At 36.9% G+C, this 13,260-nt stretch overlaps 1 protein-coding gene across 1 annotated transcript; it reads left to right on the top strand.

Moving 5' to 3' along the window:
- Positions 1–4,211: 4,211 nt before the first annotated feature.
- LOC132129209 (activin receptor type-1-like) lies at positions 4,212–10,429 on the top strand. Its single transcript, XM_059540719.1, has 10 exons — positions 4,212–4,281; positions 4,477–4,509; positions 4,608–4,823; positions 4,937–5,115; positions 5,566–5,665; positions 6,247–6,393; positions 6,576–6,851; positions 7,211–7,408; positions 8,744–8,874; positions 9,596–10,429. Exons 1-10 carry the CDS (start codon positions 4,212–4,214, stop codon positions 9,740–9,742), a joined length of 1,497 nt encoding a protein of 498 aa, XP_059396702.1. The 3' UTR covers positions 9,743–10,429.
- Positions 10,430–13,260: the final 2,831 nt, after the last annotated feature.

The raw sequence follows: 13,260 nt of genomic DNA, 5'->3' as shown, positions 1-13,260 counted from the left end.
GTTAATTGAAGTCTGAGAAAAGACAGACCCCGAAATCACACATATCATGGGAACAGGAAAAATAAACACACAAATGATGTTCAAATAACAGTTCTTGTTCTCCTCTCCTCAGATCTGAGGAGTGCCAGCTGAGTCTGAAAACACCAGTCAAGAAAGCAGATTAGAGTCTCCAAAAGAAGAGTCTCCAAAAGAAAAGAAAAAAAACTGCATGGCCATCTTTTCTCATGTGATATGATGCAGTCTAAGTTAATATTATTCTTGGAACTTATTTCTTGATTATGTTGTAATGAATGAAAGATGGGATTTTTGTTTCCATCGTATCTGTAAGAGCTGTGGTGCTGTTGGCTGAGATTCCTCTCTGCCTCATTGGACAATATGGGAGGCTTCGAGCTTTAGTGGGAGATGTCACCATAACCTGAGTTCGCCCTGCCTTCAGCAGTGTCCCATTAAATAAACCAACTGTCCATCTGTGTCCAATCTACTTAAAAGCAACTTATGGCCCAAGGAGCACCAGTTTTGCTTATCACTGACAAGTTTTCAGATTAAGGTCTAAATTCTAGTCTTTATGTGAAATTATCTTACATTTTCATGTATACATATCCAGCATATTCTGAATAAATCAAGAAATACTTGTTGTTGTCATTCATTATGCAGTTTTGTCATTTTGACCAGAATTTGGTCATATTCTATTATAGGTGAATGTACATTATTTTCTAAATATTGTATTTTATATATAAAGTACTTTTATTCAGCAGAGTATGCAATAAATTGATCAAAAGTAGCAATAATGTGACACTGCACCCAAAAACCCTACATATATTGACAACTTTAATAATAAACAATTAGTTTGAATGCATTCATTATAAGCAATACAATGCATTTTTCAATTTCAACTGAAGGCACAAACGGAAATGGCCAAATGGAGATCACTTTTGAGATGTGATTTGCTCAGAAGACACATGAATCCTCTTTGAAGTTCTATTCATAAGCAACAAGCTATGAGAAAAAAAACAGTCTTGGAAAAAAAAGAAAGGTCTTGCAGCAACAGGAAAACAGCTATGAGAGCACATTCCTAGTGAACCCCGGCTTAGACAATGAGGGGTGGGACAAAACTGTAGATTTTAAAATCTGTAATCTAACCCCTAAATCAAGAACATTTCTCAAAGATATATGCCACGACTCGATATGCTCTGCATCACAGCGATCTTCACTATATTTCGCTTGAGGAAATAGGACTGATCGGATTGTGCGTGAATGAAAACTGAACTGTAAAGAGTTCGTTTACACCGAGAGTGCCAGGATGTGGAAAAAGTTAAGGATCCAGCACATCTGGATATGACTTGCGCCGCTGATTTCACTATATTCGCCGTTAGGAGATAACAGTTTTATGTTTAGAGTGACGACAGACGAGTTTCATAAACAGATGAACTTTGATCAACTTAATTCGTGAGTGAGCGCAAGACGAAAATCAGGTAAACCAACCTTCATGTTTTCTTATCTCTTTTTTTTATCTCTCTCTCTTTCCTCTCTGAAATCGCTGTTATGGTGTATGTGGCGTAAATCATGAATATATATGAACAATATTTAGATTGTAAAACTGAAATCAGTAGGCTAGTTGATAAATTAGCTACTTTACCATTGTAAAGGGACAGAGAGTTGCATCGTAGTAGCAGTAGTTGAAACAAAAATCCAGAAAAACAAAAATCATAGTCGTTGTTTTTTCTCTTTCGTGCTTTAAATTAATTGTCAATAACAGGCATTTAAAATATGTGTTACAGGTTGATCATTTTTAAATTTGTGTGTGTGTGTGTGTGTGTGATGCCTAATAATGATGCAGTATCTGAGACTTGTCATAATGATGTTGTCATACAATAATGTGCCAACAGTGGTAGGCCGCATAACATTGCCTTAGTATTAGAATTAACTAGGCTATTACAAGACTTGAATTAATGTAATAACCATTAAAATAGTTTAGATGCCAGAATTCTGTGTAGATCTTTGCATGCCATGTTTTACAAGAATACTTGTTGCACTCAACTGACAGAGCCCTAAATGAAAAACACATCTATTTATCATGAACCGTGGGATCCGTTCATTTGCCTCTCTAACAGGCGCCTACAAATACATTAAGGCGTAACAGTTCTTTACAACTGCAGTCAAAACAGACAAGTTCCTACAGCTGCAAGATATAGTCAGAGATATGCTGCTGAATGCTGAAATTCCCCTTAACTACTTAAAAAATCTTTACTCAAACTCTAGATTTATTTCTTCAGGAAATCAATATGGGCTGTTATGGGCAGTTTTGTGAGCTCCTGCAGAATGGCATGTTATACCCCATCTAAACTATTTTAAATTTACATTATTTATTTATAAGAAAAATGTGATTAAAATGGTTCAAAACCTCTACAGAAACTCAGACTTTCACTTTCACTTATGTATTAACGAAAAAAAAAAACTATTCATAACTCAAAATATTAAAATAAAAAAGCATTCCATATATTCGCATTACCTGACAGGGTTGGTGTAAGTCACTTTAATATACTATTCGAAATAACTGTAACCTAAATAAATGTTAATGTAAATGACAAAACAAAGCTGTGAGCAGCAAAGGGTTCATTCTATCTCATAGAATGAGTGCTGAGAAAAGTGGAAGGAGATTTAAAAAGTGCACTGTTAGTTTCCTTGAGTCGTCAGACTTTTCTTAGAGAGAATGCTGACAAGCAGGTCATCAAAACAGGAATTGCATTTCACCACGTTCACTTTAGGCTTTGATTTAAGACGGACACTATCTGATTTGAAAAACATCCTGGCAGCTTGGAAATAGAGATCAGTGTACCCAGAGAGAAGAGAGCATTTCCAAAAGGGTGGAGTTGTTTTCCGCCTTAAATGTGGCCCAGAGGGTCCAGCAATTACCCTTTTTTTGTGCACTAAGCGTACGTGACAAAGTTGTTTACAATGACCCACCGGCGCCTAATTTGGTGTCCTTAAATGGAGTACTGAAAAGACTACTCCACAGGCAAAGTTCCTCATGCTGGAATCTCGCTGTGTGTGCTTCTATATCAGGAAGTGGTCATTGTCATCTCCAGTTCCCCTATATTTGTGTTTTGGCTTGCATCCCATAATGCCATTCACTTTTATCAAATGTATTGCATGTGGCAACAAATATCATAGATTAAATAAATGAAACATTAAAGGAAACTTATCATATATATCACTTTGCATACATATCACTGAAGGAAGTTTTATGTGCATGCCATTTCTTCAAAAGGGAAGGAGCCACTCTGGCTCTAATTACCGATCCATTTCAAAACATCATGGCTGACTATGTTTTTCCATGACGTCACATAAGTATATAGTATACATACTTTAATTACAGTGTTCGAAATGTTCTCTTTTTTCAGCATCATACTGTTATACAGGGATCACAGAATGAATTTGGCTAATTTGGGACACCTAATCACAACAAATGATCTAGAGATTTTCTCATTACTTTTAATATTATTATATTATATAGCATAGATCGATATATTGTTTTCACCTATTGCTTGTCTGAAGTGACCTGGATGACAGGCCAACACTTCAGCATGCAGGTTATCCATCATCTTCATATAATCGGTTTTCACTCAGCCATTTTGATTGCGTGACCAGTTGATTTCCGGACCTAGACGATCAAGCAATCTGGAGTATCTGGCCGGCTAGCCGGGTGCGGCCTCTGAATGGCAGGAAGTATAGCCATCAATATTTACTCTGCGTGTGCAGCAGCCAGGGCGTCTGTGAGGACCAGCAGCACAGAGGACAGCAAAGCCTCCACTAACGTCCTCTCCCACCCACTCTGACAATGATTGCAACACAGACAGACTGACTGGACCCTCTCCATCTGTCATTCTTTTGCTCATGACTTCCTTTGGTGTGGACAGGGATTATTGATCTTTTTTCAATTAGGGCTTGTAAAGAGATTCCTACACTACATGTCACTGTATGATTATGATTCCAGCATGGAGCGTTGCATTGTAAATGCCAGATAATCAAAGAATGATGCAAGGGAACATGGAATATAAGAATAAATGGAAGGATCTGGAAGTATTCTTGTGTGTGTGCGTGCGTGCGTGTGTGCGTGTGTGTGTGTGTGTGTGTGTGTGTGTGTGTGTGTGTGTGTGTGTGTCGAAAGTGCTCGCTCTTACCCTGTATTCTGTATTCCTTTTTTCCTAGACATGAAGGCTTCTGAGATGCTTGCTGTACTGTTTGTTTTGTTGTGTTCAAGGAGATATGCAACTCTTGCAGGTGAGGTTTGCAGCATAATTGCAGTCGCACTAGTTTTTCTGTGTGCGTATTTCTGATTGTTACTTAAAAACTAGCCGGGTGATGTAGATATTTGCTTCCTGAGTAGAAAATAAGACAGAGGAAGTATGTATCTTCCTGCTCTGTTTGGACATCTTTTAAGACACAGTTGCAAACAAATACAGTTTCTTTTTTCAGATCACGTTTTGGCGGACTCTCCCCCGGAAAATAGTGAGTTAGCAGTGGTATATACAGTATATAGAATCAGCCGAAATTTTGTAATATTACTCACATAATTTTCACTTACATTATCACTGTTTTGACCATAGATGAAGGTGTACAGTGCAGCTGTGAGAACCAACATGCTTGCATAAACAGCACCTGCTTGGGCCGTATTTGCTTCTACACTTCTGTCCATGAGCGGGTAGTCAGGGGCTGTTTTTCCTCCGGCGAGCAATGCCATGTGCCTGATATGCCTAAAGTGTATACCAAGTGCTGCTCCACTCATCTCTGCAATGCAAACCTCAGTGTGCCTGAAAAAAACGGTAAGTCATTTTTTTTTTTTACTTATTGTTATTGTATATATATATATTACATAATCACAGTTTTTTCAGCTGTCCTGGTACAGTGGTGTTACTCTCTGTTGTGTCTGGTTTAGATGAAAACTCCACCAGAGTGATTCTGCTGGTGGGAGTGCCGTTGTTGGTTCTGCTGGTGTTGTCTATGGTAGCCTGTGGGCTCGTGTTGTGGCTTCGTTCAAGGCGACAGCACCACCAGCTGGTGGAAAACGACACTTCCATGCTCAAAGTCCCCAGTGGAGGGGACCCAACATATGGGGTAAACGTTACTGCTGGGTGGCACTCACAGCTTTTTGACTGATCTCATTATCCTCACTTCTGTCAGTCTTATTTTGTAATTAGCTGGCCATACTGATTATTATCTGATTGTTGTGCTTTTATTTACATAAGAGAAAAACCTGACTTGTTTCTCATAGACGAGATTCAGTGGAGAGTTTTCTACCTCTCAGATTGTACATACGGAGAAAAATGACCTTGTAATCTCAAATATTTCTCACAATGTCATAAACTGCGCTTGAGATCCCAAAGTTTTTAATCAGAAGAGGAGAAATACCTGAGACAAAGTTAATTTGTTAACTGATATAGAATTTAGATCTTTAATTCAGTCTCCTGAGCAGCCCTGGAGCAAAATGTTCTGCTCTTGTGATTCAAATTGCGTGTGATTTTTCAGCTGGTTGGTAATCTAAGTGTGTCTACTTCTCCTTTTTAGGATATCTTTGATGAGTTTTGCACGTCGGGCAGTGGGACCGGCCTGCCTTATCTGGTGCAGAGGACCATGGCTCGACAGATCTCTCTGGCTGAATGTGTTGGTGAGAGAACATTCATATCTCACTACACAATGCTACAAGGTTTTTTGAAGTTGAAACCACTGCAGGGTGACGCTATGAAGTCCAGGAGGCTGAGATATGTCATGCTGCACCTTTTATTCTTTTAAAGACATTTTTGAAATCTTTTTTTTTTATATACTATTCAACACTTAGTTGATTCAGAGGATGGTGGCATTTATTTAAATGTATTTTAAATTAAAATACTTTGATATTTTAAATGCTACAATAACTGATTAAATATATTTTAGATTACACTCATTTAAATTAAAATAAATGTATTATATTACAAATAATATTATTAATATTCCATATTAATTTCTGTATTACTAATAATTTATTAATAATAACTATTAAAATGTATACCATTCTTATTATTTATATAACCAGTAATATTACAATTCATACTATATTTAGCGTTACTTCTGGATTGAAAGATATATTACAAGATTTTTTATTATTATTATTATAAAATTTTTGTTTTAAAATGTGAAATACAATTATTCAGAAATGCAATCATGATGGCTATACTATGCGTCTAATTTCAGTATTAATGTTTCTGACAGGTAAAGGGCGTTATGGAGAGGTATGGAGAGGCACCTGGATGGGAGAGAGTGTTGCTGTCAAGATTTTCTCCTCTCGTGATGAACAGTCCTGGTTTAGAGAGACTGAAATCTACAACACGGTCCAACTAAGGCATGAAAACATCTTGTGTAAGTTCCACCCACACTGAATTTTTTATTGCTTGTGTGGGAAGGGAGCGTTCTGCGTTCTACTGCTGCAGCTACAATATGTCCTGACTAACCCAAACATCACTTTTCCAATGAAGAAATTAGACAACGTTCAATTTAAAATGTAATATTTCTCTTACACATGTTCTCTGTCCGTCCATCAGGCTTCATAGCTTCAGACATGACGTCTAAAAACTCGAGCACTCAGCTGTGGCTGGTCACACACTTCCATGAGTTGGGTTCCCTCTATGACTTCCTGCAGTACAGCACACTGGACCCCGAGAGCTGTCTGCGCATGTGCCTGTCCATTGCCAGCGGCCTCGTGCACCTCCACACCGAGATCCTCAGTACACAGGGCAAACCGGCCATTGCACACCGAGACCTGAAGAGCCGCAACATTCTGATGAAGAGAAATGGCCAGTGCTGCATCGCAGACCTAGGTGAGAAAGTAGAACAAAAGTAGACGTGTCTATAGCACATCACTCATTCCAAACTATATGTGTACAGAAATGAATGACTGCTCAAATTCTGTCTCAGATAATGTTCTGATTACCAGAATATCATAGAGGCTTTAAATTATCTTGCATCACCTAAATCAATTTAAATATATGCTAAAAACATTCAGTACACTTAAGCAATAGCATAACAATACCCTGGTAACCACCAAGAACACTGTAACAACCACAAGAGCACATTTGCAGGTGCATAAAACATGAAAATAGCAGGGTGAAATTCCTGTTGATATAAAAAATATATATATTTTTTTTTAACATGATCTTTCTTCTGTGTGCTCTCTCAGGCCTGGCTGTCATTCACTCTCAGTCTAATGATTATCTGGATGTGGGCAACAACCCCAGAGTGGGCACCAAGCGTTATATGGCACCGGAGGTCTTGGATGAGAGTATTCGTGTTGATGTTTTTGAGTCCTATAAACAAACTGACATCTGGGCCCTGGGTCTCGTCCTGTGGGAGATAGCTCGTCGAACTATTGTAAATGGTAAGATGGAGTAAATTCTCCACTTCATTTGCTGGCACCACTGCTGTCCTGTGCTCTTGTGACTTGGAATTAATTGTAATTATGCTTCAAAGTGATACAAACAGTACTGAAACCAAAAACTTTAATATGCTGAGACTTATAAAATAATAATTAGTTCATGTTTATTTGCACATTCAAAGTTCTTTGTCTGCAGGATCTCAAAGTTCTAACTAATGTTCGGTTTTCTGTTGCGAAGCAACGATTTGCACCATTCTGATAGATGTGTTAGACTTCTCTATTTATTTTTTAGTTTCTTAGTCTTCCCCTTCATTCCTCTCTCAGTTTTTTTCTCCATGGGTACGTCTGTCTCCTCTATCCACCCACGATTAGCAGAACAATAATTATAAACAATCTTATCTGGTGTCAACACTCCCGCTCATGTAGTCCAGATGCGCTTGTTCTCTCTATCTTTTTCTTGTTCTCTCACACACACACACACACACACACACACTCACTTTTTACAAAGCTTTTAATCAACCCTTTCTATATATTTTTTATGTACTATGTAATAACTGTAAAATATTAGTCAAACACATCTTTCTTGTAGTATAGGATACATGTTTCAGTAAGACTTTTTTAACGATTTTGAAAGTAGTCTCTTTTATTTAACAATGCTACATTTATTTAACTGGTAATACAATTTAAAATAACTGTTTTTATTTGAATACATTTTAAAGTGTAATGTATTCTTATGATGGCAAAGCTAAATTTTAAAAAGCATTAATATTATTAATATTTCTGTGGACACTTATGCATTTTTTCAGGATTCTTTTATAAATATAAAGTAAAAAATAACAGCATTTATTTGAAACAAAAAAACGTTTGAAACATTATAAATGTCTTTACTGTCACGTTTAATCAATTTAATGCCTCCTTCCCGACTTAAAGTATTAACTTCTATAATAAAAAATAATAATTAACAGGCTCCAAACTTTTTGAAGGCTTCCAATTTGCATTTTTTTGCAAGCTTCCAATTTGCATTTGTTATAAACTTCTGTTTTAAGTATAAAAATGCAACAAAACATGCATTACTGTAGCTCAGCGTAGCTTTTTACCCATAACGTCAGCTTCAATAAACAGCTCATAGACTCCTTGGAAAATTTCTAGCCATCCTCCCACAGAAGTATTAGTACTGCCAACTTTCAAACCCCCAAACCACTGTTTTATAGATATGGTCAGAAGAGACTTTCAGTCTCTGCATACATCTGTATTTTTGTCAGTAAAAAATCTAATGCAATGTGATCAGCAAATGTTAACAAAAACCCATAAAATCCCTTAATTCTGTGGTTTTCTCAGGAATTGTGGAGGAGTACAGACCGCCGTTCTTTGACGTGGTGCCCTCTGATCCAAGTTTCGAGGAGATGAAGAAAGTGGTGTGTGTTGACCAGCACAGGCCCAGTCTCCACAATCGACTACACTCTCATCCGGTGAGATCCTCAAACATGCCAGAGATACAGACTCAGTGACTCAGAGGACTTGGACTCTTGTCAGACGCTACACAAGCTTTGCTTTGACAGCTGTAGTCTGGAGCAATTCACTAGGAAACCATTAAATGTGTGTGGGACAAAATATTCTGTCAGTCTATGATGTCACTGAAAATAATCTTCCGGGCTTTAATTTTAGGCTTGATGTAGAGAGCTTATTTATTGCATATGCAACATAGAAAGTGGATGGAAATTTACATTTATCCTGCTTAATGCCATAATCAAGACAGTAGTAGACTAGCAAGCTAGTTCCTAAATTTGTTGCAATTTGCATTTGAAAATAATTCTCCCTTAGAGTCCATATCTCTTGTTGAAACTGTTTTGCCATATTAGACTCTTTTATGTCTCTCCCTCCTACAATGTATCTGCTCAGAAGAGAAATCCATAAAAGAGTAAGTCCGATATGACACGTTTCAAAGCTAGCATGATACATCAACACAGTTCTCACAAAATCATATTGTTTTGTCTCAGAAATTGGAGAATTTGGAATTGAAGTTGAAATACAGTGAAATTTGGGTCACTTCTTTTGTGTCTATTTTGGTAGTTTGATTTGAAATGAACTCCAGTCACTTATAGTCATACATTTGCACACCGATAGGAACATGTAACCATCAGAAATGAAAAAATAAAGAATTATCTACTCTTTCTATGTTTTTCTGTCAAGATCCTGTCTGCAACTGCGAAGATTATGAAAGAGTGCTGGTTCCAAAGCCCTTCAGCTCGACTCACTGCTCTGCGTGTGCGAAAGAGCCTCTCCAAACTGGACCAGGACCATGACTATGACATAGACAAGCTCAAACTGGACCTCTAGAAGAAACCCCCTGCCGTGCATTTCCAAGGAAGTTAAATTCTAACGGCCCCACATGATATATTCATCCATATAAATACTTTCAGACTCTTTTAAAGGGCTTTTCAAGTTTCTTGTCTTAAGGCTCCACTGAACATGGTTTATCTTATGTTATTGGTTGACTGTGGGAAGTCAAGGCCATAAATAACAAATATATCCACACGACTGCTCTTCTAGGGCCTGCATATTTCAACACAGTGACTCATTTATTACTGAAATTAAAACAAGGTTGATAAACCCGCATAAAATCTTTAAAGTGTAGTGAGATTCAGTAGCATGTGGGTCATTCTGGACTTCCTCACTGCAGTGTTTCCTGAAATTCTTAACTTCCTAAACATGACTGTAACCTAGAAAGGTTGGCACATGCTTTAGACTGTTTGGTGCACTTAATATTATGAATTTTGTTTTTATTTGATTTTATTTTTAGCTGTTTTTTTGGTTCTATGAAAGACTTTGAAATGGACAACTTTTTAAGAACAAGAACTGCATTACAACTTGCACCAAGTAATTATTAAAGCAGAGGACATATTAGTATAGTGCACTTTTATAAATTGTTAATATTTTTTACAAGATCAAAATTACAATCATATTAGTCTAGCTGTAATATATCTTTCGTTATAATGCACAATATATTTGCTTTTTCAAAAATAATAATCAAAAAAATTTGTATACAAGTTCATTTGCACAAAATGTCTATCGTTATTTTCACTACAGAAAATTGTATTTAAGTATTAATAAAAGTTCAGGATACTGAAGCAGACTCAAAATTTATCTGCCTCAAATGAGTTTACAGATTATTGTTAGATCTCAAGCTAATTTTTGTAGTGTAAAAAATTAAATAATGATAAAGTGTATAAATAAATACACAATCATGTTTTTAATTAAACAAACAAATAATCATAAGAAGCTAAATTTCACTTAAATTGGTCTTTGAACATCAACAGTTTTGGCGACTAGAAAAACCATTTGTCCACTAGAGGGCATCATTAATTGCTTTTCCCCTCCCAAAGTGTAATGCTAGATCTTGTTGCCTTCTCTCTGAACAGCAAACTGTGCCACAGCCTGATCTAGTTAATGAATACAGCGTCACTTCAGTAGTCCTTAAGGAGATATAAGGGATTTATTTCCTTTTGCCTCAATCCATTTCTTGTAAACCATAAACAATGTTTATCCTGTCTTACAAGCCATGCAATCTCGCAATTGTTAGAACTGTTGTTCAGCATGAGAGGCACTAAAAGACCTGATACCCCTCGGGAGCCACCAAGACACACCTCTGTGTTGTTGAACAACATTTTGCGGATACAATACTGAATGCATCCCTCACTATCATGTTTCAGACAGACCTATATTTACCCGGTGCAAACAGATATCTCACAGATCTTATTCATAGAAACGAGACTGCCAAATGGCTGTCTTTCCAGTATAAATCCCTTTCTACGCACACCGACACGCAGAGAAGGCCAAAAGAGTAGATGTTCAACTGATTGATGGATATTTATAAGATGTTTATCTCATTTATTTATTTATTTTTGTGCCATAGTTTCCCTTCAGCTTGTCATGTTTGTCTTGCTGTCAGACTGTATGGCGGAGTGAGAGGATGGGCATTGATTTCTGTCTGCCTGTTTATCTATATCTACGCCCTCACTATATCTATCTGTGGAGGAGCACAGAGAGGGGGCTTTGCTGGAGATAATTCCCTAACTCAGCCTGTCCAGTCAGACAGACAGAGGGTTATTTTTATCAGGATAACAGTGGCTGAAAAGAGTATCAATGCACCTCTCTCGTAGGCCAGACTCCTCTGAAATGGTGCCCTTCTATCAGCTGTGACATTTTTGCACAGAGCCATTCCACATGCCTTTGTTTGGAAAACTCGGATATGAACGCCCTGCTGAAATATGTGGATTGATAATTGAAAGATATGACCCCACTTTATATACAATAGACAGCCAGGGGCCTGATTAGTATGCAGTCTAGCGAAGGCAAAGAGGTTAATGGTAACAATAGAGGTTTAAGACTGCATGGTGCAACTCTAAACGCTTTGTGTTTGACCTTTGCATCAAGAGCAACTTGAAAGGACTTTCAGTGTAATCAGATTAGAACTTGTACATCATTCTTTATGTACCCATACGACTTAATGCACTAACCGAGAGTCTCCTCGTGTCATGTGGCCATTAAGAGGACAAATACTGAGTGCATCAAATGTCTCTTTATTCCTCAAAATTAAAATCACAAGTTTCTCCTCTGCTCTGCTATTTAGAGGAAGTAAACATCCTGAGGTCCTGGCAGAAGCCAGAGCGCTCCTATAGGAATATGTTTGACTTATTTCCCTAAAAATGCAGTTTCTTTTTCATACTAGAAGTCAAGAACTAATCAGTGATTTGTTATGGGCGTCTGAGGTCTCTTAAGCTTAACCCATACTGTGGTTTTTGTGGGAGTCCTGAATGCTTTTGGTGCTGCTCACAGGAGTTCTGTAAGCTCCTTTGGATCACACACATCGCACAATGTGGGTCCAGCTTGCAAAGATAACTTGGCTCCAGAGTCTTATTATTAATGCTGAGACTCTGGAGAATAGTGAACACGTCCTGCTGGATCACCAAGGCATGATCAAAAAAACAGGGAATGTGTCATTGCTTTCATACACGTCAGATCTTTAAATAAAAAATAAGAAATGTTCTCTCATTAAACAAGCTATTCTCTGATAATGAATGTATGTGTGTACAGCACATTTTGTGATTTGTGAAAAAAAAAAAAAAAGGTTTCATATTCCCATGATCTGGATGCTTTTTTCCTATTCAACTGAATTGTTTTAGAATCACTGATACTTGTAACATGAGACGTAACATTCTACCAAACAATTCTATCTTCTGCCCTTAGTTAAAAAAAAAAATTATATATATATATATATATATATATATATATATATATATAATTCTTCTTTTTTTTTTTTTCCAAGTGTTTACAAGTGTAAATTTTTATATACATTTTAAATATAGCAGAAAAATCTCCTGCAATTCTTAAATGTGTGATATCACAAATATGGTTATTTTATCAACATCCGATTTCTTGTCAGACTTTGGTTACTGGTCCATTGATGAACCTGAAAATCAGTTTGACTATTTTACTGTCAACTATTCTATATTCTCAGTCAATCATTCACTGAAGTGAACTCAAGATAATTAATATAATATTACATTGTTGTTGTTGTTTTATTCTAATATTATCCTTAATAGATATTGGAATCCTTGGTATCTGCCAGTGTCGACCCACATTTTGAGCAGACAAGAAAAAACACTTTTTGTAAAAAAAAAAAAAAAAATTGTAAATACATCTGACCATTGTGAACAGATTAGTCCACAATAATTGTCTTTTTTTCTGATTTGTAAACTGTTTTGTCCCAGTGTTCAAGAATCAGTGTTACTTGCCTTAATTCGTCCATGTTAAAGCCACAAGCTAAATGTCTGGAACAAAACACATGACACCGA

This window comes from Carassius carassius, chromosome 46 (genome assembly GCF_963082965.1).
Source record: "Carassius carassius chromosome 46, fCarCar2.1, whole genome shotgun sequence".
NCBI classification, from domain to species: Eukaryota; Metazoa; Chordata; class Actinopteri; order Cypriniformes; family Cyprinidae; genus Carassius; species Carassius carassius.
Note: the sequence above shows the minus strand (reverse complement) of the source record. Positions and strands in the feature narration are given on the sequence as shown.